Here is a 26684-nt window from a genome sequence, read left to right as displayed (position 1 = left end):
AAACGAGATACATGAGCAAAATGTATCTATTCCCTACTCGGGCCCTGGGGAGTCAGGTCCACTTTTCCCCCCACTTCCACGCCCATGGCCAGGATGAGCGTAGATATATTGCGATTTTATTAATAATAAAATGTTTTTATGTTTTATAGTTATATTAATTTATATTATATCTCATTCATCACATACATGATGTCAGTAAACATATGTAGATAGGTAATTGGTAATAACACCTGTGACAATGAGCTGCATATAAATTCAAGTTGCTTAGTCAGTATGAAAGGGTCAGCAGAGTTCTTAAATAACAAGAAAAAATCTACGCACCATTTTCAAGTCACCTTGCAGTACAAAACCATCACACGTTTCGAGCAGCTAACGATGGACCATCTCGGAACTGGGAACATTAAACACTGTAATGTGTTTGAGGAGGGCTCTGCCACTCATGTGGTTACTTTCAATTCTGTATGGTGCTCAGGCATTTTTTGTTTTTGAGAAGGAGGTTTCCTCAAATGAAAACAGGATATACAAGGAAATCTACATGCATGCATCAAAAATATTCCTCAAATATCAATTGAAGGAGATGCATCTTTGAAAATGACTGAGGCTGAAAAGCAAGAGAGCAACAAATTCAACTGTACCTTCCATGGAGACTTTGCTCTGGACAACAACCCGGTGTCCTTCCTTGAAGCCATGAAGGTTTACTCAGAACTTCCAAAGCTTCTTGGGGTAAATGGAGAACGGGCTATACCTATGAGTGTGTGGCTCTATCCCCTGAAAAAGCTGGACTCAGCAGCTGCTACACTGGTTAGGGAAATTAGTGTCAATCTGGTGCAACGTGCCCGCCATGTCATTGATTCTCTGGATGATACTGACATGCAGTGCCAGGAACTGATGAAAGATGGTATGGCTGATGAGTTCACTGAAATCAAAGCCAAGCTCAGAAAATTCAAAGACATGTGTTCAGAGTATAAACTGGTGTTCCAAAAACAGCTCTGTAAGCTTCTTCCGTCTATAAGAGGAGGAGGAACAGAAGAACAAGAACTTGTGACTCTACTGACCAGTGTGGAAAGGTCTCCTTTTCAGGGGGCTCTCATATCTGCCTATTTGAAGGACAGAGAAAATGAGATGAATGTCCTCAGGTCATACCTGAACAGAATGAAAGACGTCCCTGTGTTTTCCTCCAGTAATGACTTGATCAAAGAGGTTCTTAACTCAGCTAATGAGTATTTGGTAGTTTTTGTGTTTACATCTCTAAAAGAGCAAGAGTCAAATATTTCTGACATGGAGAAATATCTTAAAGAAACATCAGAAAACCGTGACAGAATAATCTCATATGAGCCCAGTTCTCCAAAGGCACAGCAGTGGTTCTGTAGTGATATGACTACAAAAACCTTGCAGAGTGTACGACTGTTCGTAGAGTTCAGGGAGGCCAACCGTGGAAGAGAAAATGTTGCATTCGGAATTGCATCAATCCCAAACAAAGACAGCGTAGCCTCGTCAATCCATGTTTATGAGAAGGGTGCACTGCTGAGTTCGCAGTATGAACTTCCTTCAAAGCCACCTGTGCCAACCATCATGAATGCAGAATATGACCGTATTCATCTGGAAATCAACAAACCAGCACATGGTATCAATAATGTGGAGTCCTACATAATCTTGTATCAAACAGTCCAAAGTTCAGAATGGGTTAAAGTGAACACTGAGAGTAATTCCACTCAGGTCACTATCAAGAACTTAGAACCAAATAAAGAATATCGCTTTAGTTGCCAGGCTGTGTGCTGCCCAGGGGTCAGTCTCACTAGTGAAGCAACAACATTTTTCAAGACCCGCCCATGTAGCCCTCCTGGACCTCCCAAAATGAAATGTGCAGATTCAGGTGCAGAAACAATAATTTGGGACATTCCCACATCCATCGGGGAGCAAACTGAAGTAATTGATTATCTCATAGAGTACACACAGGATAAGAAAGGTAAACCATGGGTATCTGTGAACTCCCCAAAGAGAGAATGCACAGTGAAGAGCCTAAAAAATGACACTCTTTATATAATAAGAGTTTCACCTAACTGTGGTAATGCAGGAATGAGTCTCCCTGGTGTGGAGACTACTTTAATTCCTTCTGAAATGCCTAAGACATCATTCTTGGAGCAATCTTCTGTTATTGAAGAAGGCAATCCAACTGTTCGTGCTCTACACCTCCAAAGCAGGTATAGTCAGAATGAAGGTGTCAACTACTGTGTCTTTGGACAAAAGGTGGAAACAGCAAAAAACAAAGTGGTTCTTTTACTTGGTGCTACTGGTTCAGGAAAAACAACCCTCATCAATGCAATGGTCAATTACATTCTAGGTGTGAAGTGGGGAGAAAATTATCGTTTCAGACTGATCAATGAAGTAGCCCATCGATCACAGGCAGAAAGTCAAACAAGTGAAGTCACATCTTATGAGCTGTATAATCAACCAGGTTTTCAGGTCCCCTACTCACTGACCATTGTGGACACTCCAGGGTTTGGAGATACCCGTGGGATTGAACATGACAAACAGATCACAGAGCAGATTAAGAACTTCCTTTGTAATCCTTTGGGGATTGAGCATATTGATGCTGTCTGCTTTGTTATTCAAGCTTCTCTTGCCCGCCTCAGTCCCACTCAGAAATACATATTTGACTCAAGCCTTTCAATCTTTGGAAAAGATATAGCGGAGAATATAATGATTATGGTGACATTTGCACATGGCGCAGACATCCCAGCTCTAGAGGCCATCAGAGCAGCTGAGGTTCCCTGTCAAACAAATAAAAATGGTCTCCCCACTTACTTCAGTTTCAACAACTCGGCTTTGTATGCTCAGAATGTGGCAGAAGATGATTCTGATGATGAAGATAACTACAGTGATACTACCAAACAGAATGAGATGACCTGGGGCTCTAACTTTAGAAAAATGTGGGCATTTTTTAGAGCACTTGAGGACATAGAAAGCAGAGATCTCAAAATGACTATACAAGTCTTGGAAGAGCGTGAACGACTTGCAAAAGTCATGGAGGCCCTGGCACCTCAGGTCAAGCCTGTTCTCTCAAAGTGTGCAGAGATTGAAAGCAAAAAATGCTTGTTGAAAAATGAGCATGAGAAGATGAAGGAAAATGAGAACTTTGAACAAGAGTTTGAAGATGTCATCCTAATTAGAACAGCAGTTAAGTGCTGTGTCGTGAACTGCAACACATGTTTTTTCACTTGCCTCATCCCCTGCTTAGTTCCTGAAGATGCCATCAGCACTTGTGCTGTGTTTGATGATGGGGGCAAATGTTTAAATTGCCCTGGAAACTGCCATTATTCCAACCATTTGCAGGAGAAAGCTATTTGGACATATGAAACAGAAAAAAAAAAGAATCATCAAGGAGTTAATGGATAACTTCAAGAAGGCACAAAGCGAATTTATGTCCACCCATGACATGTTGGATAAACTAGAGGAAGATTACAAAAATATTTATTCCAAGTTGAAGGACTTGGTTAAATTGTATTTTGGGTGTCTTAAGAGGCTGGATGAGATTGCCCTGAAACCCAGGTCCCTGTCTGCAAAAGAGTACTTTGAGCTACTGATTATGACAGAGGAGGATGAGAAGAAGCCTGGCTTTGAGGAACGCATTGTTAAACTGAAACAAATGAAAGAAGACTTTGAAAACCTGGATAAAATAGCAGAAGGAGAGCACGTCTTACACTGAGAGCGTACTGACGAAAACTGTCAAGAAGATGTAACCACTATGGCAGGCATTGTTGATTTATATCAAAACTCCAATGAAACAGAATTATAAAATCAATAGGTTCATAAAACCTACTATGAAAAAGAAACTACTATGACATTACCCTGGTCCCTCCTCCCAGATCCTTCAGCCTCCAACTTCCAGTCTTTTCCTCCATTACAACTGGACTAATTTTATAATGTCCAATTATTCATATTTCCAACATGAACTTTTAAACCTAATGTTACAATGAATCATATATAAAAAATATAAAAAAAATAAGTGGGAAAGGATTTTATAGACCTACAGATCAATGGTTTTGTTTTAATTTTTTTAAATGGATTATAGCGTATATATGGTTATAGAGTGTGTTTAGGAGTCCATGTTGTTTGACAGCATGACAGATACTGTTATACTGTCTATGTATCATTTATTGCTGTCTGTGCACGGTAACAGCACTGAGTTTTCTCCTGTAACTCTTCTTAAGAATAAGGGATCTATACAGGATCCCTCTGGATTATGCAGATCTAAGTCAGCACTTGTGAATTCTCTGGAACACATTTACAGAAAAGTAATAAACTTCATACAGCATTTCTGCAGTTACACTTTGCTGAATCAGAAATCTACTGTGTTGTGGTATAGTAGTGTGTTTTGAGTTCATACAGAAATGACAAATTCAGTAATTACAAGCTATGAAAACCTTTGTGTAAACAGATCATGAATAAACCTGAATTGTTCATTTGCAGAATTGGTGTTTTCATTTTGTTAACACAAGTCCAACTTAATTTTAAACACAAATAAAATTTCACCTTCTCTTGCTATTCCCCGTCACTAACCTACACTACTGCAACAATCTAGCACACTGTACAACACATTGCATCAGGTGCAGTGTCTAAAAGTTAGCTAAGTACAACCTCAGGATTTCCCACAGGAAATACAGGAAGAGCGTAGATCTGCGTAACAAAGTCATGACCTAACATGCATGTTGCACGAACTGCACTGTAGACTACAATTGAAGGAGTCTGTGGAACTGTCCAGCATATTATTTCCGAAAGAGCTGAACACCTTCTACGCCCTATTTGAACCTATATGAATACCACCTACGATGGGATGATTCACAGTGTGGTATAGCAACTGCACCACTCAGAGCCGGAAATCACTAGAGGGGGTGGTACAAATGGCAGAGGACATCACAGGTGGCAGTGTGACTTGACCGGTATCAATGTGACATCATCCTATTTTGTTTTTGCAATACTTTTCCTCTTTTGTTTGCACGTCACACTTCTTTTCTTTGCGTCTTGCATTTTACGTTCATAATTTTTTTTGCGCTTCTCTCTTTTCTTTGCTCTGGTTTTAGAGCTGCCACAACTATTTTTGTAGTCGTCTAATCACCGATTAATTTGACCATTAGTCGACTAATCAGATCATGTGTTAATTGAATATAAAACACAGCTTATCGCACTAGAATGCCGCTGCTATTATATAACCATCATTAGATTTCAGCTATATGCTAACTAAAAATAAAAACCTGCTTCAGGTGGTCGTACACAGGACTGGCCCTTCCATTAGGCAATATAGACAAATGCTAGGGGCACCGTCTGTCCAGGGGGGCGCTTGCGTGCATGCTTTTTTTTTTCCCCACAAATGAACAATTAAATAAATGTGAAAACAAGCAATGTCCATGTTATCATAATTTCATTGTTTAATAATATTAGTCAAATTAATAATTATTATAATAACAACACACGACACCTATCACCCATGTGCTCCCCCCCCGCCCCCGCGTGCTCTGCGCACCTCGTTACTGTTTCTCTGTGGGGCAAAAAGATAATGCCACAGAGTGAGTGACATCTCCTCGTAAAGATGTTAAAAAGACAGAAGTCTTCTGGTGCCAAGGGTGGAATGGGATAAGACAAATGAGAAAAGTGGAGGAAGAAATGCGGAAAAAAACAGAGGTAATATAATGGTAATATGTGGTGAATTAACACTATACCAGTGGCAAACCGTCAGGGCCTTCAAGGCCTTCTCCTTCTCAAGGCCTCTCTTTATCTATTATATGTAATATATGTCTGTGAGGCTCGTGGGTCGGCGAAGGATGAGACACAGAATCCTCCTTTTCCACGTCACTTTTATTTTACAAAGATTGCGCAATAGCGCACGAGCAACATATACTGCACACGGAACATGTAAACATTAGACAACGACGAGCACAGGACACTGCGCGAGCGCACATTAAATAGACAAACCACATTAGCCCCACGTGATTACGAGACGAGTCACAGTTGAGACGAATTATCACAAGACATAACCACAACCACGTAGTTCCACAGACGCAAACGATGCACGTGGACAACGTAAACACACGCCAAAAAGGGAGGGGCCAGGGTCCTCAACGTGACAATGTCGGCTTATAAATCGGCTTATAAATGGGCTTTCAAATCCACTTTTCGTGCTTGTGCTGAAAAAAAAAACTTAGTGCTGAAATAAAAAATCAACCAATCAGAATATTTCACATCGTTGTTTCCAGTGTAATGAATTACATGTAACGACGTTACGTAATTTAATTAAGTGTAACTGTAATACGTTACAGTTACAATGAGAAAATATGTAATTGAGTTACTGTCACGGTGAGGTCCCCGGCCCCTCCCTTTTGGGCGTGTGTTAACGTTGTCTGCGTCTACTCGTCTGCATCTGTGTATCTCCGTGGGTGCGGTTACGTCTTGTGATAATCCGTCTCACCTGTGGCTCGTCTTGTCATCACGTGGGGATTATGTGGTTTGTCTATTTAATGTGCGTTCGCGCAGTGTCCTGTACTCATCGTTGTTTGAGTCTGCACGTTTTGTGTACAAGTGTCAGTGTTTGTCCGTGGGCATGCTGCGCATTTTTGTTACGTAAATAAAAGTGATTGTGAGTAACCAGCGGACTCGTGTCTCTTCCGTCAGCCGCCTCCAGCGTCACAGTTACAGTTACTTCTGGAAATATTAAGAATTACAATTTTACTTACATTCAAAAAATATAAACAAAAACCTTTGCAAAATATTTAATGATATTTTTTTATGCTTTGTGCCCTATATCGCTGTTTCCCAATTGTTTCTGTGCTGGAGCAACAAGTGCACAGTTCAGTTTCAGCTCAAGCAACAATAATGACAGATGCCTTCAAGCACTGGATATTTAAGGAGTGTTAAGTCATGAATTGTGTTGAGTGTTGTAACGATCTCTTACAGGAGCACCTGTGGGTGATTATGGCGTCATGTGTCCTGGGTGGTGTCGGACTGAAGTTCACGGCTACAAAAGGCTACCTGAAAGTGTGAACGGGAGGAGAGAGTGGCAGGCTCTCCTTGTTTGTTCTTCCATTTGGGTGATTTCATTGTGTATCAGCAATCCATTAGAACGCATGGTTAAACTGCTCTTGCTCCCGGGTGTGGTGATTGTTTATTTTTGCTTGGTTATATGTTGGTTCATTAGTATTTTGATTATCATGGATTTGTTGTTAAAGTTATAATTTTATTAAGTTGGTTAGCACCTGGTAGGGTAGGCTGCTGATTATTTTGTCGTTTTAGTTTTCTTTTCCCTTTTTCAGTGTGGAACTGTACGTTCTTCCCAACCGTCAAAGCAGTACGTTATTTAAGTACGCGATTGGTCAGTATGCATCCAACTTCGGACATACTACGTCCTCCATCTTACCTGTCACATGACCTATGACGTTACGCTACTAAATTAAAAGCCCCATTTGACAGTTTTCTACCCAGATAGCAGAATAGTCTGGGCCGGATCCGGGTTTTCGCTGCCAAATCTGGGCAAAAGTCACATCTGTTTAGCAGATTTGGCCCAGCTCCACACCGGATTTTGGTTATGGTTCTGACTAACATTTCTGCTGCTGATCCTCTATACGGCTCCGGGACAGAGTCAGATACCGCATGTGGGTTAGTGCTGTTAGACGGGTCTGGCACGGAGCTGCGGAGCAGCACAGGACCAGCAGGAGTTCAAATTCAAACGGAGGACTGACCAACCGACATTCACCAACCGACATTAGCCTGGTGAGTACACTGCTAGATTTATGGACTTTCCGTATAAAAAGCATTTTACTCAGGTTGTAGCACACACTCAATAGATGGACCAAAACAGAACCAAACATAATAACTAAATAGATATGTACTGGTTTGGTAGCTGTTCTGTGATAAAGATAACTCTTGGAAAAACGTAACGATAAGCTAACTAGCCGCTAGCTAGCCTTAGCTAGCACAGGTTAAAATTGTAACCTATAAGTTAGCTAGACCTAGGCTAGCTTATCCCGCTAGCTAGCGTAAACTAGCTTATATCGGACAGAAAAGGTGGTGGGACTTCGTGTACAAATGTATAATATTATAACGTTTGATAAATACTACTTCAGGACAGTTTGCTGTTGACAACTCTTCTCTTTTATTTTAACGTTAATACAAGTGTACTCACTCAAAGAATAGCTGAATCCTCTCTCTCTCACTCCTCCCCCGCTCCCCACTCACACAACTTAACTTAAAGAATCAGTAACCCAATAATCCCTTAAGGATCATTACAATATACATAAATAAATATTAGTACACGGATGTGTATTGACTTTGTTGACTTTGTATTAGTTTCTTTCACAGTACAGGATGTTTTCGTTGGTTCTGCATAACTTATGACTCTTTTCCCGCTCATTCTTTTCAGACTATCTCTCTGAATCTTGGTGTTGAGAAGTGACTATGTAGCTATAGCTAACGTAGCTAACTAACCTAGCTAGCTAGCTAACGTGGCTAATATTACTGTTATCTGTGCTGCTTTTCACTAATTATGTAATCTGCAATACCCTTATATTTATGTCTCCTATATACTTTTTTCGTATGGGATGTTGTTTGCCGTGAGGTAGCACCACTGCTTAAATATTATGAGGTAGCATCACTGCTTAAATATTATGTCAAAAGAAGGGCCCTTCAAATTGTGGTAGTTATGTTTTTTGTTTTTCTTAGTTTGTAACTCCATTTTATCAAGCCAACAGGTTAAACATTGCTTCATTTGTTTTTCAGGTGCTGTACATATGATGACGTATTTTCCGGTTAAGGTAATAAAACTTTTTCCTAAATTTGGTTAAGAACATTTTAAATGAAGAGATCCAAATTACCCGTGTCTGATTCTGCTCTAAGGAGGAGAGCTAGAGTAGATTACCAAATGACAGTTCAAAATCTTGAAGAAGGGATGTGTGTAAATAGACAGACACCTGAAGCCACTGGTGAAAGGGATAGGACCAGTAGGGAAGAGTTCAGACTTCAGGGTATGGCTGAGGAAATCCATGTGCATGCATGTTCACACAGCACAGGTGAATATTCATCTGACAGCATTAGAGATTCTGCAGTCAAAGGTGATGTACACAGCGTCTCAGTAGGTAGTACGTGTTGTAATTACTATGATATGACTGAGTCTGATGACAGCCAGAAAGAAATGTCAGAGACTGAGGAGACTGAAAGTCTAAGACATCGCCTATCAAATTGGGCCTTAACCTATGGTGTGTCTCATATTGCGCTTACTGCCCTTCTGGCCATATTGTGTTTCTACCATCCTGAGCTGCCTAAAGATGCTAGAACCATTCTACGCACCAAGACAAATTACTCTGTAAAGGAGATGTGTAGTGGTCTTTATCATTACTTTGGCATTGTGGCAGCTTTACAAAAGACATTGTCTAAGTGGAAGAGCACATTGGCCAATGGTACTTGCTTGAGACTTCAGGTGAACATTGATGGGTTACCCCTGTTTAAGAGCTCAAAAATGCAACTATGGCCAATTTTGGGTCTGTTGGTCACTGTACCTATGAAAGAGCCAGCTGTGATTGGGCTTTTTTCGGGCATTAAGAAACCCAATAGCGTTACATTTTTGGAGGATTTTGTCACTGAACTTGCTGACCTAGAGAAAGGATTTGACTTTGAGGAAAAAAGGTTCACACTAACTCTTGATTCAGTCATATGTGATACACCTGCACGTTCATTCGTAAAAAGCACAAAGTCCTTTAATGGGTATCACGGCTGTGACAAGTGCACACAGAATGGTGTGTACATAAATAATCGCATGACGTACCCACTTGTGAATTGTGTAAACAGAACAGACGAGTCATTTTCAATCAGAGCTGATGAAGAGCACCATCAGGGTCCACATCCCTTTACTGGTGTAAATATTGGCATGGTCTCTCAGTTCCCACTAGATTATATGCACCTTGTGTGCTTGGGTGTGGTGAGACGATTGATAAATCTCTGGCTCAAGGGACCACTTTGTGTGCGTCTACCATCCAGACTTGTGGACAGGATCTCTGACAGTCTTCTAAGCTTTCGTGCACACATTCCTGATGAATTTGCTCGCAAACCACGGTCACTGAAGGAGGTTGATAGGTGGAAAGCTACAGAATTTAGGCAGTTTTTGCTCTATACTGGACCTGTAGTATTAAGGGACACTTTGGACCCGGAAGTTTATTCAAATTTTTTGTTGTTATCCACTGCCATTGCCATACTAGTCAGTCCTAAACTGTCGGAGAGTCACAACAATTATGCAAGCAGCCTTCTAAATGCATTCGTTACTCATTTTGGTGCTCTGTATGGGAAGGATCAAATTGTTTACAATGTACACGGTTTAGTTCATCTAGCACAGGATGCCAAAAAGTTTGGTAATCTTAACTAAATCTCCTCCTTTCCATTTGAGAATCATTTGCGCAAGATCAAAAGCTTTGTCCGTAAACCCTCATGTCCCCTTGCTCAAATTATTCGAAGACTTTCTGAAGAAGACCAGTGTGATGACAGTGTTGTGAATGTGCCACAGTTTCGAAAGGAACATTATCGAGGACCCGTACCTGTCGGCCCTGTCGTCGTTGCACAGTATGATGAATTTAAATCAGAAAAATTCACAATTAAGACAAAGGCAAACAACAATACGTTTGTGGTAGCAGGTAATGTGTGCAGCATTTCCAACATCATTGAGTGTAGAGATGATATTTATGTGGCCTACAGAAAATATACTGACTCGTCTTCATTTTTCAGTTACCCTTTTGATTCAGGCTTTTTAAATGTTGTCTGTGTATCTCAGTTACAGCCTGATGTTGAATTTTCTCAAGTGTCGGAGATCTCTCAGAAGTTTGTAGCTGTACCCCACAAGGACAGATTTGTCATCATCCCACTGTTTCACACAAAGGATTAGGGGCAGGCCACTTTAATCATCTTTTTTTTTTTTTTGTCTTTTTCTATTTTTAATTTAAATTTATTTATTTTAGAAGTACTGTGGTGTGTTGTTCATCGAGGAGAATACTGTAAATGTGATTCCAAGCAAATGGTTTCAAGATGGAGAGTCCTGGTGGCCAAATTATCCAACAGACCAGAGAATTAACAAGGCCATCAAAAACTGTGAAGAGCCTGGTCCTGGATGGAAAAAGTTCAGTGCCCGCATCATATGTGAGAAAGGCAAGTTAGTTCTCTCTTTGTGGTCCATGTGTAACCGGTGGATGTCTGTCGTGCTACCACAATCACCAATCAGTCTGCGTTGTGTTTCGTTATTCTTTAATTCTGGCAAAAGAACAATCCAACCTTTAATGCTGGATAGGTGCTCCTGCCTCTTCTCTGCTCTCTCCTCATACAATGCAGAATTACAATGCCCCACAGAGGGGATAAACAGGACTAAACTACATGCAACTATAACAATAAAACATTGACTCTTCATTACGAACTGTACAGACACATACAACAGCAATATGACCGCTATACTCTGCTACCTTAGCATAGCCCACACATTACAGAATTATACATGTCTACATACAAAATCATGCATACCTGGCAAAAGAACAATCCAACCTTTAATGCTGGATAGGTGCTCCTGCCTCTTCTCTGCTCTCTCCTCATATAAAAAGGGATAAAAGTAATAACTCACTCCGCTGCTTTAGCGGACAGACACGCTGTGTAATGTTAGCTATCTGTATAGAACTGTAACTAAACTTAAATTAGTCAATGAGAAAATAATACGTAACAAAACAGCTAATTAAGAATTCAATAATTTATTCAAGGGCCCAGTGATGTGTCTGTGTTAACTAAATTGAAGGATTATAATGGATATGATATGGAGTAATTTACAATACCTACCTCCTCATACAATGCAGAATTACAATGGAGGAGGTAAAGTGAGGGGAGGAGACTTTAAGGCAGAGCGAAAGGGCGGGGCTTCCCAAGATAACTGGCCAGCACATATAAAGGTTGAATTAAAAGGAGAATTTTGTGTAATTATAACTTTATTACAATGTTACATTCACCCCCCAAGAATTACACAAACATTCTAACCCAACACGAGCCCGCTTGTCAAGTGCCCAAAATAAAAATACAAAATCCAGCCAGCATCATACCCACGGCAACTGGTATGCTTGTCAACTTAGTAGCTACCTAATCAAAGGTTACGGACATACAGAGAGTGATCAGGTCTCCAAACATCCCATAGACATTCAAGGTGCCTTTTACACCCGTTCAACATTTGACTATACCTGAGGCAAAATCAAAACAGCTCATCACCTCACACCCATATGACACATGACTATACACAGGGCTCGGAATGAAAAACAAACACTGTAAATGGAAAACATTCACTCACTTAGTTAATCTAGACCTGAACAAACCAGACACGGGTGTATCGTCCTTAAGAACAGATTCTAACTGAACCATCGATTCTATAAATCTACGAACTGGCTTCAAAACTCTCCCAACCCTAGAAGTTAGACGAATTTGACCACCCCTGGAACAATATTACGTGGGAATTTCCAGGACTCTGACTGGATAAGGGGGGAGTGCCATGAGGGAGCTCCTCAGAATCAGTGACTGTACTTGAATCATCTGAGTCCTGATGTTCAGCCACATTCCCTGGCAAGTCAGCAGCTCTGTCTGGCTCTGTAAAGTGCTCCCCAACCCATGAGCACGTCCGGTCGTCATTTTCACTGTCAACTGTAGACATGACCCTGGCCACTGAAGATGTTGTAGCGGGGAGAACTGAATCACAATCGTGGTCTGAATCAACTTCACTCAGGGATAGACTGTCCACACCATCACCAACAGTGGATACTCCACACTGCGGGTTGTCCAAGGGTAGGAAGTTGACCGGTAGGAGGAGATTCCTATGCAACATCCGTGCATTCCCGTCTCTATCCTGAACTTTGTAGATATGAAGTGATGGCTTAGAAGACACAACGGTGTAGATACGCGACTCCCATTTGTCAGCGAGTTTGCGCTTCCCTTTGCACCCTCTGTTGGCCACAAGAACTTGATCACCGACTGAGAGAGAAAGACCTTTGACTTTTTTGTTATATTGCTGAGCCTGATGTGTCTGTTCTACAACTGAATTTCTCTGTGCTAGCAGCATGGCTGACTGAAGATCACTCACCAGTGATTTAACATACGCATGGTAGTCACAGACCCTCTCATCCAGGAGCACATTTTTAAACATCAGGTCAACTGGGAGTCTCGGCACTCTGCCAAACATTAGGTAAAAAGGCGCAAAGCCTGTGGTCTCATGTACAGTACAATTGTACACGAAAGTCAGCGTCTGAATAATCTGTGGCCACTTCTGCTTTGATTGCAGGGGTAAGGATCTCAGCATGTTGCCCAGTGTCCTATTGAACCTCTCTGTGCCTCCATTCCCCATCGGGTGGTATGGTGAGGTCCTGGACTTCTTGACACCAGCCAACTCGAGAAGCTCGGCGATCAGTTCGCTTTCAAAATTTGCACCCTGGTCTGAATGGATGCGCACTGGGAATCCATATATACAAAAGAAGTTGTCCCAAAGCTTTTTCGCCACAGTCTTAGCTTTCTGGTCTCGACAGGGGAATGCGTGCGCCAGCTTTGTGAAGTGGTCCGTAAGCACCAACACATCAACCGTTTTGTTACTGTTGTCTTCAGCTGACCAAAAATCTATGCAGACAAGTTCTAGTGGGGCAGTAGTTTTAATGCTCTCCAATGGGGCTCTTGCTGCAGGCTCTGGAGTCTTGCTGACAACACATCTCTGACAGGTCTTGACATAATTTCTCACATCATTCTCCATGCTACACCAGAAAAAGCGCTGACGGGCACGGGAAAGTGTCCGCGGCTGACCCTGATGTCCCGCCAGATCATGGATACCTTCCATGGCATATTTCTTTAAGGACTCAGGCAAAACAAACTGAAACCTCTTGTGTTTGGTCCTGTGATCCTTAGAAACTCTGTACAGAACACCATTTAACAATGTCAGCTTGTCCCAGTGTCTCAGTAGTCTCAATGCATCAGGAAGCTCTCCAAAGCGTTCACGTCTGTTCGGCCTACGCTTCTTTTCAACATAAAACATCGCTCTAGCAATTGATGTGTCTTGCCTTTGATGTGACTTTAATTCTTCCAAAGACCAGGCTGGAAAAGGGTCCAGGCCACCAGGTATCAATTCCTCCACGTAGTCCACAATGGAAGCAGCCCTCTGGCTAGGCACAGCATCCCAAGACTCATGAGCTGTGAGGACGCACGAGACCTCGTCCTCAGACATGGATGCTGACTCTGGATTGCCTGCAAGAAGATTGGCCACTAGTTGCGGCTGACACGACAGACGGAAGATATCCTGAACACATTCACCCTCCAGCTCGCATGCCTGTTCAACTAGCCTATTGTAAGGTTCCGCCAAAAGACGCTCACTCACTGGCTTAACAAATGGGTCTCGACTCAGAGCATCTGCTACTGTGTTTTGCGTTCCGGGAACATGTCTTATTTCAAAATTGTATGGGGCAAGTTTCGAAATCCAACGCTGTTCACACGCGTCTAGTTTTGGCTTGGTCATAATGTACGTGAGGAGATTATTGTCTGTCCAAACCGTGAATTTGTGACCTTTGAGCCAGTGGCTGAACTTATCACACACAGACCACTTAAGTGCCAAGAACTCAAGCCTGTGTGCTGGATAATTGGCTTGACTCCGACTCAGCGATTTGCTGGCAAACGCTATAGGTCTAGCCCTGTCTTCTCCATCTGGGACTTGCGACAGAACAGCGCCAAGGCCATCAAGAGATGCATCTGTGGAAAGGATAAAAGGCTTTTCAAAATTGGGGTGGGCCAGTGTTACGCTGTCTATGAGCATCCTCTTCAGAGTCTCAAATGCAGCGACACAGTTCGGTGTCCAGTCGTCAGGACTGAGCTCCCGGAAGGTGCCCAACCTCTTACTTCCCCTGTGACCTACACCCTTGCGCTTCTGACCGGCCGTCAGGGCAAACAAGGGCTTTGCTATTGAAGAACAGCCAGGAATGAAATTCTGATAATACAGTACCATTCCCAAAAAAGATCTGATTCGTTTCTGGGATGGGGTACAGCCATCGTCCATCATGAGGCTTTTAACTGTGAAATCGGTGATGACACTCACTTTCTCAGGGTCAACAGATACCCCTTGTCTGTCAATGACATGGCCAAGGAATCGCACAGACTGGTGTAGAAAATAGCACTTTTTCTGGGAAAGCTTCAGATTGTTTGCTCTAAGACGACTGAAGACTACTTCAAGACGTTTCAGGGCCTCCTCCTCTGATGGTGCCATCAAAAGCAAGTCATCCAAGTAGCACAACAGAGTAGAAAAATTCAGGTCTCCAAATATGGATAGCATCATCCTCATGAAGGAACCCGGACTGTTGGAGAGTCCTTGCGGTAGCCGGTTGTACTCGTACAAGCCTAAGGGTGTGGTAAACGCAGTGTATTTCCTATCAGCCTCATGAAGGGGGATGTTATAAAATCCAGATGTTAAGTCCATGGTGCTGAAATAAGCGTTTCCTCCCAACGCAGCGAGACAGTCTCCCTGATGTGGCAAGGGGTGAGCATCCTTAATGGTTTTGGCGTTGAGCCAACGGAAATCTGTACAGATTCTCAGGTCCCCAGTCTTTTTCCAGACCATGACGAGAGGAGAAGCATATTCACTCACAGACTTGCTAATGATGTCTTTCTCCTCCATCTCACTCAATACCTCCCTCAACTTGTGATAGTGAGCAGGTGGAACCCTTCGGTATGGGAGCCTGAAAGGGCGATCATCCGTCAAGTGAATCCGATGCACAAAATCCTTTGCCTCCCCACAGTCCAATTTGCTTTTAGAGAAGATATCCTGGAATCTCACAAGCAATTCAGCCAACCTAGCCTTCCACTCTTCCGAAACCTCACATGCATCTATATCTATATCACCCAACCCACAGGCCTTAAGCAGCTGCTTGGCATCAAATGATGACAGTACTTTTGTGGATACGTCTGGGGAGTCAGAACAACTTCGAGACAGACCTTGTGTGATTGGTAGATCTTCAACAGCAAGACAGTGAGACACATCGGCTAGCTTGGTGTTGCGTCGCAGTGTGACAGGGCACAGGGAGGCATTCATAACTCTCAGTGGGACCCAGCGATCTCCCCACATCGGAGTTATGACCCTACCCACTAAAATGTTCCTAGGGCCTGCCCTAGAAGAAGTAGGTTCAACTATGACAGTGGCTCCAGGTGAAATAGTGGCATCATTTGGAAGTTTCCCCCAGATCAGATATTCCTTCTGAGGGAGAAGGGTAACTGCATGTTGCAGCTTCACTGTGCCGACTTTACTGGCCATCTCCAAGCCTGCTCCTTTTGAGACACAACTCAGTAGCTCGAGCAGCTGCTCACATTCAGGATCATTGGTTCTGGACGAGACGAGTTTCCAGTACTTCTCATCTGTTTTCATCATTTGTAAAATGGGTTTGATTACATTAGTGCCGATGATGAACTCATCACGCTGGCCAGGAACAACAAGAACTGGAACAGTGAACCTGGACTGACATACTTCAATAGTTAGTTCATGTATGCACTTAGGATGAGTAGTCAACCCACCACAGCCAATGAGCACAATGTTACTGGGTGCCGGTTGTGGGCAGGACAGAACTCCAGCATCTTTCATCTTCAGTTCACCCTCTTCACTAAGTGTGCATGACATAGAACCCGAGTCCAATAATCCTTTCAATGTAACTTGGTCATTAACTACTACTGGGGTATAAAACAGCTCGTTGGCTCCTTCAACCTTCTGTGAGCCTAGAACGATCACTCTCTTCTCTGCAGGTAACAGTGCACAGCTATTAACATATATTTTTTCATAGTCTGAACCAGTGAGGGTATCAGCAACACCGCCCACGTTTCCCCTCTCACTACATGGGCTAGCTAGTTTAAAGGACTTCCAGGCAACTGTGCCATGCCCACCTCTGGCTTAGCTGTGTCAGGGCAATCTTTCTTGAAATGGCCAGGTTTCAGGCAGCTACGACACAGTCGATGAAGTTTACAGTTATCATATGAAGAGTGATCACAACCCCCACATACTCTGCAGGGCTGGCGGGCTAGTCCTTGAGGATTGCTGGGTTGCTTGTGATGGTCTTGACGTGGGGGGAGAGAAGTACTGCACAGTGAAAGAACTTTGTCAAGCATACTGACCACCTCTTTCAAGCTGGGCTCAGGTGCTGTGGGGCTAGAGGGTGGGTTTAACTGCATCGGCAGAGTGTTGCTGGGTTGGAAATGTCCACGGGTCTGCACAGGTTGTTGAGGACAATCTTGTTTAATAACTGTCTGAGCGATTTCTGCAAAGCCCGTTCTTCGTGTAGAAACATGTACTGCTCTTCTTTTCATATCTCTCTGGTGGGCATCCAGTTTCTCTTGGACCTCAGCTGCAGTCCACTTGTCAGCCGACTTGAAAGAAAAAGACAGAGCGAGACTAGGATCTGGGCAGTGAGAGACAAACATCACAACAGCTTCAGCACTCGGGTCTTCCACGTTTTTACCTCGTCTCCTCAAACACTCATCCGCTACATCGATGGCTTTATTGAGACGAACCCAATATTCCATGACGCCCTCACCAGCCATAGGAATAGTGTTATAGAAATCTCTCATTGGCATATTGGAGTATGTCAGTTCACTGAAGTGCCTCTTCAAGATATCAAATATAGCGACGGGGGTGCTAGAACTTAACTGTGAGTTACTGCGTAGAGAAACTTTCACCATATCTCTCGCTTTGCCTGTTAGTCTGCTGATAATGAATTTACCCTTCTCTTCCTCCGCATGGTTTACACGTTCAAGGTAGTCCATCATCGCGTCTTCCCATTCATGGACTGTAATAGTGTCTGTACCATCACCTCGAAAAAAGGGCGGAGGTTTAATGTCCGACTGGACAGTTATATTCAGTTTTGAAGCATCAATGGCTGACTGTGACTGCTGGCTGTGACACTGGGCTTGAGAACTGTTTTGTTGGTGTATGGTGTGGATACTGGTAGTAATGCTCTCACAAATCTGTTTAGCTAGGTCAGCCATGACACCAGACAGGACATCTGTGCTTATTACTTGAGAAGGGGTTTGAGGAACTTCATGGGGGATAGGGGTGGAAACGGCCGTTGGGCCTCTATTACCATCCAATGAGAATTGATTAACTGTATCATCACGATTCACTGTGAAAACAGATGAAACTGCCCTGCCCCTCCCATATCCCACAATAGGCTGACCCCTCCCAAAGTTTACGCCTACATTACGCGAGACAGGAGTGAATACATCATTGTCAGCACCATCAAAATCAGACATTTTCAACTCGCACCCAATGAATTTGCAGTAGAAATAGAAAAAAATGAGGAGAAAAAAATATATATATAATAATAATAAAAAGACTATTACTGTCAGCAGCCTTCTTAGACAGTTAATCTATACACCTCAATATACTCAATAATATACTCTACTATATTCATTGAATAACCAATAAACACTTTAAGAAAACACTGTAACCGTTATAGAATAAACATGAATCAGAGCATTACGTATATAAGTACAAAATTTCCGGGAATCGCTGCCGTTAAATTAATATACGAACATGGTAGAGAATGTCTGTCAGGCATAGACTCACGTGCCCGCGCGCATACACACACACTGTGCGCGAGGGGGAGGGGGACTCGTCGCGGTAACAGTCAGCGCGAGATCAGCGCGAGGCTAACGGAATAGCCTAGCATATAGCAAGTGGTTTGAAGCAAGTGGTAGCAGCAGCCCGCGGCGATCAAACAAGCGATGATCTGATGAATCCAGGACGGTCACGGCACCACATGTAACCGGTGGATGTCTGTCGTGCTACCACAATCACCAATCAGTCTGCGTTGTGTTTCGTTATTCTTTAATTCTGGCAAAAGAACAATCCAACCTTTAATGCTGGATAGGTGCTCCTGCCTCTTCTCTGCTCTCTCCTCATACAATACAGAATTACAATGCCCCACAGAGGGGATAAACAGGACTAAACTACATGCAACTATAACAATAAAACATTGACTCTTCATTACGAACTGTACAGACACATACAACAGCAATATGACCGCTATACTCTGCTACCTTAGCATAGCCCACACATTACAGAATTATACATGTCTACATACAAAATCATGCATACCTGGCAAAAGAACAATCCAACCTTTAATGCTGGATAGGTGCTCCTGCCTCTTCTCTGCTCTCTCCTCATATAAAAAGGGATAAAAGTAATAACTCACTCCGCTGCTTTAGCGGACAGACACGCTGTGTAATGTTAGCTATCTGTATAGAACTGTAACTAAACTTAAATTAGTCAATGAGAAAATAATACGTAACAAAACAGCTAATTAAGAATTCAATAATTTATTCAAGGGCCCAGTGATGTGTCTGTGTTAACTAAATTGAAGGATTATAATGGATATGATATGGAGTAATTTACAATACCTACCTCCTCATACAATGCAGAATTACAATGGAGGAGGTAAAGTGAGGGGAGGAGACTTTAAGGCAGAGCGAAAGGGCGGGGCTTCCCAAGATAACTGGCCAGCACATATAAAGGTTGAATTAAAAGGAGAATTTTGTGTAATTATAACTTTATTACAATGTTACACATGTGCACCTTTTAGGACAGACTTTGTGGATCACTGATCAACTGATCAAATTCATAATATTTTTTTATTCCACTGTAATGTCATTGAAGTGTTTTTGTGTGTTTGTTTGTTCGTGTGTGTTTGCTTGATTGTGCATTTATTTAATTAAAGCAGATGATCTAACTGATGCAAAAAGAAAAATCAAGCAGTATCTTGACACTGACACTGCTGGTTTACAATCAGAGGATGAGGGCTCACAGAAAAGGAGGAAAATTAAAAAAAAGAAGTATGTACTGTAACTTACTGCAAGTTTAACAGAGGTCTTTGTTTTTTTCCTGTTCACTGATCGTCTTTTTCTGGTTTAGATACTTAAATGAAAGTGACAGTGACAGTGATATGTCTGGTAATGAAGGAAGGACATCTGTCCGAAAGGTTAATTTCAGGCTACCGCATATACCTCAACCTTTCCCACCAACTATTACAGATATTTGTAAGACTTGTTTTTATTCTTTTTATAATGCATCCCTATATAAAATGTTTACTGCTGTGTAATTGCATGCATTTGTATCTGTTTGGTTTTAGCTGCTAAACCCCAGGGACCGATCAATGAAGTAAGCAGGTCTGTTGCTTCCAAGCCCTTTCTATCTCGCATCCCGAATCAGGATCCAGGTAAAATTGCACATAGTTTGATATGCGAGGGCCAACGCTTGTTAGTTTTACAAAAGGGGGAGTGGAGAGTATCTGGATTATTATCATACAGATTCACACTGTATTTCCTCTGATTTCTGTCTTTCTGGTTAATGTCAGGCATTATTTATTTACTACATTTTCCCTTATTTCTGTTTTCAGGAAATAGTTCACAGATCTGCAGCCAAGGCTATAATACTGAACACTCAAACCCAGAAATGTTTTCTGGTAAGTGTCGTGTCACTCAAAAGGGTTGGGGCCTCATTTAGTAGTTGTAGTATTCCAGGTTATGAGCAATGCACACTCATTTAAAATTGCGTTTTATAAAATATGGACTGTACTGACACTGGTACTAATGGTCATACCCCAAACACTTTAGCTTTCCTCTTTTCTGTTTGAGGCAGTTAAACATGATGAGTTTTCTATGTTAATTTTAGGTGCAAATCTGTGCATATTAGTGTCTCTAAATGTATGTCTCCACTTTTAGCTGCCAACCCCCAGGGACAAAACCAAGACAAAAGATTTGCTGATCTTAGCTGGTCTGTTCCTTCCAGGCCCTTTGATCCTTTTGTCCTCAATCATAAGCCAGGTAAAACTGCACATGGTAAAAAATCACTCACATGATGATGTGCTGTCCAGGAAGAGCATTTCTAACAACTAAAAATGTCAACTTGGCAACCTGTATTCAGAGACTTGTCTCTTTTGTATTTCATCTCGGGCTTCTCTCTTTTCTAATATTAGGCATTACTTCTTTTCCTCATTCTCCATATGATGGGAACAATTCACAGATCTGCAACAATGAACATGAAGGAACACAAGTTATTCCAGGTAAGAGCTGGTATACAGCTAGTATACAGCTAAATGTTCTTGGGATCTTTCTGTTCGGCATAGGAATCACCAAACACATAGCAACAACTTTGTAACGTCCCACCAGATACCTGAACCATTATAGCAATCAACTAATAATTTTCACATTGGGCACCATAGCAACTACTTGCTAAAATCTTATGAACCACCTTAAGTAAACCCCTCTTCAGCTTGCTACATAGTCACTGGTCAAAATTCTTATAACAAAGGACAACTTTATGTGGCAGGAATATTATACTTCTGAAACCTACTACTATATCGATTTTCACAAACACAGTATACATATAAAGATTTCACATGTATAGATTGGTATCAGACAGTGATTCTAGATGATTCTAGATTCTTCTGTGTGTTATTTTTCCTGTATGCATTTTTTGTTTAGGTGCCAATTCTCAGGACCTTTTTGATGGCAGAAATGCGTCTGCATCCTCCTTGCTTACTTGTCCCAGAGGGATGGGAACAGAAGAGAAATGTGTTTTCAGGCCACAATTCAGAGTTGGACAGCATAGTGGCCCAATCTCTTGCTCAGGTGAACTATTCGTGTTCTCTGGTCATGCTTCACCAAGCCTAAAATGCAGCCATATTCAACTTTAGCTTGTTTTGGGCCCTAAAGCTGAAAGGCATGAACTTTATTTAAACATTGTGGAAATTAGTGTGAAGACTTTTTTCTGGATTTGTATTGTCTTTCAGCTGCAGAATTACACATCCTGCTTCTGCTTGAAAACATAAAGCAGCAAGTGTCACAGCTGTCAGCCACTGTTGGATTTCTGATGACTAGAGTAGGTTCCACTCCACAACTCCAGTGTGAAATGCCTGAAGAATTCCAGTTTCCGTTGGACAGCATAGATGAGGTTGATCAGTTTGAAGCGTGGATACAGTGTCCAGAAAATGTAGAAAGAAAAAACAATCTTGTAAGTATGTATGTTAGCTTTCAGTCCATTGATGTACAGTACAGACCAAAAGTTTGGACACATTTTCTCATTCAAAGAGTTTTCTTTATTTTCATGACTATGAAAACTGTAGATTCACACTGAAGGCATCAAAACTATGAATTAACTATGAATTAATTATATACTTAACAAAAAAGTGTGAAACAATTGAAAATATGTCTTATACTCTAGGTTCTTTAAAGTAGCCACAGTAGGTGGCTCAGTAGGTGTTTTCTACCAGTTCTGGCTTTTTATTGACTCTTGACAGTGTATATATAGATGCAAGCTGTCGGTGGTTCATTTATTTTGCATTTATGTATTTGTTCTCACACACAGGTCTCTGCATTGTCATCTGTTGGGGGACTAGATACAAAGAAAGTAACCTGGAATATCCTGGCACGCCTCTTCTCTTGCAGTGTTTCAAAGAAAATAAACTGGAATGGGGTCAATGGGAAAAAAGCATTCCACAAAATGGGGAGCAAAACGATACTCATACGTAAGTATTAATACAAGTATTTATTAATTTAGGATTTGAGAAAAAAGAAAACAAAAGATGTACTGTTCAGTCATTATTTCAGTACTTTATTCCCCATATGTCAGTACGTGTTGCAAGGGTACAGAGTAAGAGTTTGTTTGAGACCAACAGAAGATAAGTACTAAAAGACTGCAAACAGTTTAGTTGTTTTGTGTGTGGATAAATTTAGGCATATAATTATGGTTATTATATAGTGTATTTGTATATAGTTAGACCATTTGTTAGAGCATGAGTTTTTGTTCAGTGTACTGCTGTAAGTTGCAGATTATTCTGTGCATCGTTTAACAGGGTTTGCCATTTGATCTATAGAAAATGTTGTTTTGTAGGGATTCCACGTTGAAAACAGATGTACCAAATCACATGTTAAATGTTAAAATGTGTTACCAAATTATTAATTGCATGTAAACGTGAATATTCTAGTAATATGTGCTGGCCTGTCTACTCTCACTTTTTTTTCAACAATTTATTTTTAACTCCTTCCTTTTTCTTTTTGTTGTATTAGCTGTGGTTAATATTCTGTTGTCCAGCACTGCTTTCTCATTAATTTGTGTTTTTGTTTAGGTTCTGTTCGGAAATGTCCAACTTCTGCAGGAGCAACAGACACTGAAATAACTCGGCATGCCATCAGATGGTTCAACTTGTCCTGTGACCGAGGGGGTGGACGGCAAGAACGCAACAAGCAGTGAGAATGTCCTGTGGTGGTGTTTATACACAGTCATACCAGAATATTACACAGATATGTATGTGAGTTTTACAAAAAATAAATTTGGTAAAAAAAAGAATTTGTTTTATTTATTGTTTATTTGTTTTTATTCAAATTGTGGAAGTGAAAGGACAGAACTATGAATAATACAAATAAAAAATGATTGACTGATTACATTTATTCAGAATTTTTAATGTTTTAAAACTAATTAAATAAATATTGCATTGCATTTCAATTTGGTTGAAAAATATTTAACATTGATATAGTTCATATTTTAAAACATACTAAAATAAACATTACTTTCTATAGTAAGTTTAGTTAAAGTATTGTGTTTGTATTTTAGAATCTAGTATGGAAATTATTTTCTACATATTTTAAAATGTAATTGTGTAAAGTATTGCATTACCCAGTCAACATGTCCATGCGGGCCCCACATGGGTTTGAAATGGGCTGGCACATGGGCCCTTTTTGGGCAACCCAGCTGGGGCCCACAAAGATTTGTCCATCGGCTCCACATGGGCCCCATGTGTGTTAGCCCATGTGGGCCAATATTGGGGTCAATGTGGGCCTCAGGTGGGCCCCGTATGAGCATTGATTCACTGGCCCTACATGGGCCCCATGTGTGTTAGCCCATGTGGGCCAATATTGGGGTCAATGTGGGCCTCAGGTGGGCCCCGTATGAGCAATGATTCGCTGGCCCTACATGGGCCCCTTGTTTGTGTGGGATAATGATGGGGCCAGTGTGGGCAACAAGTAGGGCCCTTATGGTTAACTGCAGACACCCGCTTCAGCCCCATTAGGGGCCCATGGGCAAATCTTTATAGGCCCCATATGGGTTATGCAAAGGGGGCCCAAATATCAGCCCATCACTCACTAGAATGTCAGCTTGCATCACACATTTGGAGCACAATTACTATAATGCTAACTTGTGTCATCCAATGTGGGTCCCTATGGAGTCATGGAGGGCTTCAGGTGAGGTCTCTGCTGTACATACCTAATGCAATATTCAGTTGCTTTTCTTACTTTGCAAAACTGTTGTATAAGAGCACAGCACTAAAGACTGTATTATCATAAGTAATTTAAATCAGAGATGAGCTGTTTATAATAATACTTACATTTAAATGACGACAAATGCTTGATCAATCCTAATAAAAATGTTTTATTGAAAACGACAACTCATTAACAATTTTAACCATAAATGTCCATAAAACATATGTTAAGAGTCTTTAGAATCCTTTACTGTGTGTTGCTGAGTTGTGTAGTTTCACATCTTGTAGAGAGAGAGAGAGAAGAGGGGAGGGAGAGACAGACAACAGTATTAATTAAAGCACACAACAGTAACACTGCAGATTATCTAAACCACTTTTAGCAATGATAAACATCCTTCTCTGTGAATCTAAAACATGGTAAAGCATAAAAATCCTGTTTGTACAATTGAATTAGCACACTAGGCCTGTTTAATGGGCATGCATTTTCTGCACCACCTGGGTCCTGACCATAATACACTGTACAGAACTCTATGAAGGCTCTTGCCAGCTTCTAGTTTGCACAGTATAATAAAATCCTGACCAGTACTCCTTCAAATATACTATACAATTCACTAATTTGAGCTGCTGCAGTTACTCAAAATTTCCAAAGACACTGATGTCTAACACTTCAATCACCTCTTGGGGGAGATTTTACAAAGGCCAAGTGATGTGTTTACAAGTTAGGTGTACATAAAACATTTAAAAACTCCAATATAGGAGCTGTCAGGGTTTTGGAAAGTAAAAATGACTGATTTTCACATGCCTTCATAGTCACATTATCACAAACGTGTAACTCACTATTGATTACTTACATCTGTTCTGCGTTCCTTTTTTGAAAGTCTCTCTGCGCTCTCAATGCACGGTTTCCATCATGGTCACGAGCATTGGTAAACCACTTTGAGACAGCTCTCTCAACATCTTTAGTTAATTCTGAAGATAAGCATTTTGTTTTAGGGCACCTACAAAACAAAATTTAAAATTCAGATAGAATAAACTGAGGCAAAAACAACCACCACATTTACTTGTAAAACGAGAAAACCGCTATCTAACTTGGACCCATTACAAGAATGATTAGTAGCTGTTTATCCGTAAGACAATACTCTTTTCTGCTATACACAAGATTGTCTATGGTAGGTTAGGACTACGATCATTTGTTTTTCCCCCTCATACTGGGATTAATACTACACAGCTCTACCTTAGAAATGCAGTCATTTGTACAGTGGTACCTCGAGATACGAGTTTAATCCGTTCCAGACCCGTGCTCGTATCTCGAACTGCTCGGTTCTGGAAGCAATTTAACAATGTAAAATATTGTAATTGGTTCCGGTCCTTAAAAAAGTCACAAAACTAGCGTAAATGTGGAAAAAAAGACATGTACTCCGGCCGAACAGACGAGCGAGTTCGGCTACACGAGTGCCTTTCTCATGCAGGTGAATAATCTCCTGCTTAGTTTCTATAGTTATCATTCTCTTCTCACTGGACTTTCCACTACTAGAGCCTTTTTTGGAGCCATAATGCAAAACAAACGTTTGTAGTATTGAAATACTGTACTGTATACACCGTACGTAGTGTTACTCGTTGCAAAGCACACGTGCGAATGGCTGTGATGACCGGTTCATGCTCGTATCTCGAACGTGCACTCGGGTGTCGAACAGAAATTTTGCTCGTCTCGGTGCTCGTATCTTGGATCGCTCGTATATAGAGCAGCTCGTATCTCGAGGTACCACTGTATTTGGTATATTTAATGCCAGGACACGACTTACTATTAACTGTAAAGGTTTATCACTTAATTAATAACTAACAGGACAATTATCTTTTCTACCAAAACGTTAAGCAAACATTCTCTAAACATAACTAGCTAGCTAGTTAACCAAGGTGACCACTTAGTTCTAGTGTTTGCTAAGATAGGTTAACTCACTATCTTAGGTTAGCTAGCCTAGCAACATCGAAATTTGCACTTATGTCTTAGCTGATCTAGGAAAATTAATTAACTAAATCTAGGTGGGTTACGTCGAAAATGTGTAAACATAGACATTTAAACACTATATTTCCCCCCACAGATTATTCCTCTTAGCCATAACAAATGAACGGCTTGCGTTCTACCTTTCAACGCTAACGGTTGTTTTAGCTATCAAGCTAGCAAATTAACATAGCTAGGTTTGAATTAAATATAACGTCAGGCATTATATCCTCAGATATTTTTCTTTCTTTCATTGTATATTTGTTCTTTTACACATTGATAACCAAATTAGAGAAACCGGATAAAAAGTTAATTTCTTACCTCAGTGAATGATATCTCCAACGGATATAAAAATTCACTTTCAGTCAGGCCAG

The 26684-nt window shown here is 41.3% G+C and overlaps 1 protein-coding gene, 1 long non-coding RNA gene and 1 pseudogene across 2 annotated transcripts; all 3 read left to right on the top strand.

The window, feature by feature from the left end:
* Positions 1–273: 273 nt before the first annotated feature.
* Positions 274–3706, top strand: LOC143516375 (verrucotoxin subunit beta-like; annotated as a pseudogene).
* Positions 3707–7629: 3923 nt separating this feature from the next.
* LOC143516298 (uncharacterized) lies at positions 7630–11144 on the top strand. Its single transcript, XR_013131644.1, has 4 exons — positions 7630–7761; positions 8411–8439; positions 8767–8801; positions 10989–11144. It is a non-coding gene; the product is annotated as an uncharacterized LOC143516298 (long non-coding RNA).
* Positions 11145–19957: 8813 nt separating this feature from the next.
* Positions 19958–21749, top strand: LOC143516297 (uncharacterized). Its single transcript, XM_077007858.1, has 6 exons — positions 19958–20091; positions 20184–20270; positions 20451–20516; positions 20776–20877; positions 21030–21116; positions 21538–21749. The coding sequence occupies exons 1-6, from the start codon at positions 19998–20000 to the stop codon at positions 21747–21749; spliced, it is 648 nt and encodes a 215-aa protein (XP_076863973.1). The 5' UTR covers positions 19958–19997.
* The last annotated feature ends 4935 nt before the right edge of the window (positions 21750–26684 follow it).

The sequence above is a fragment of the Brachyhypopomus gauderio genome, chromosome 6 (genome assembly GCF_052324685.1).
Source record: "Brachyhypopomus gauderio isolate BG-103 chromosome 6, BGAUD_0.2, whole genome shotgun sequence".
In the NCBI taxonomy this organism is placed as follows: Eukaryota; Metazoa; Chordata; class Actinopteri; order Gymnotiformes; family Hypopomidae; genus Brachyhypopomus; species Brachyhypopomus gauderio.
This window is presented reverse-complemented; position numbering and strand designations above follow the sequence as displayed.

Bases quoted from the DNA above. Each gene is read 5' to 3' on its own strand.
- LOC143516297 (XM_077007858.1), top strand. From the start codon at position 19,998: ATGTCTGGTAATGAAGGAAGGACATCTGTCCGAAAGGTTAATTTCAGG. The intron at 20,092-20,183 runs GTAAGACTTGTT...GTTTGGTTTTAG, and splicing joins ACCAACTATTACAGATATTT to CTGCTAAACCCCAGGGACCG. The intron at 20,517-20,775 runs GTAAGTGTCGTG...CTCCACTTTTAG, and splicing joins AAACCCAGAAATGTTTTCTG to CTGCCAACCCCCAGGGACAA.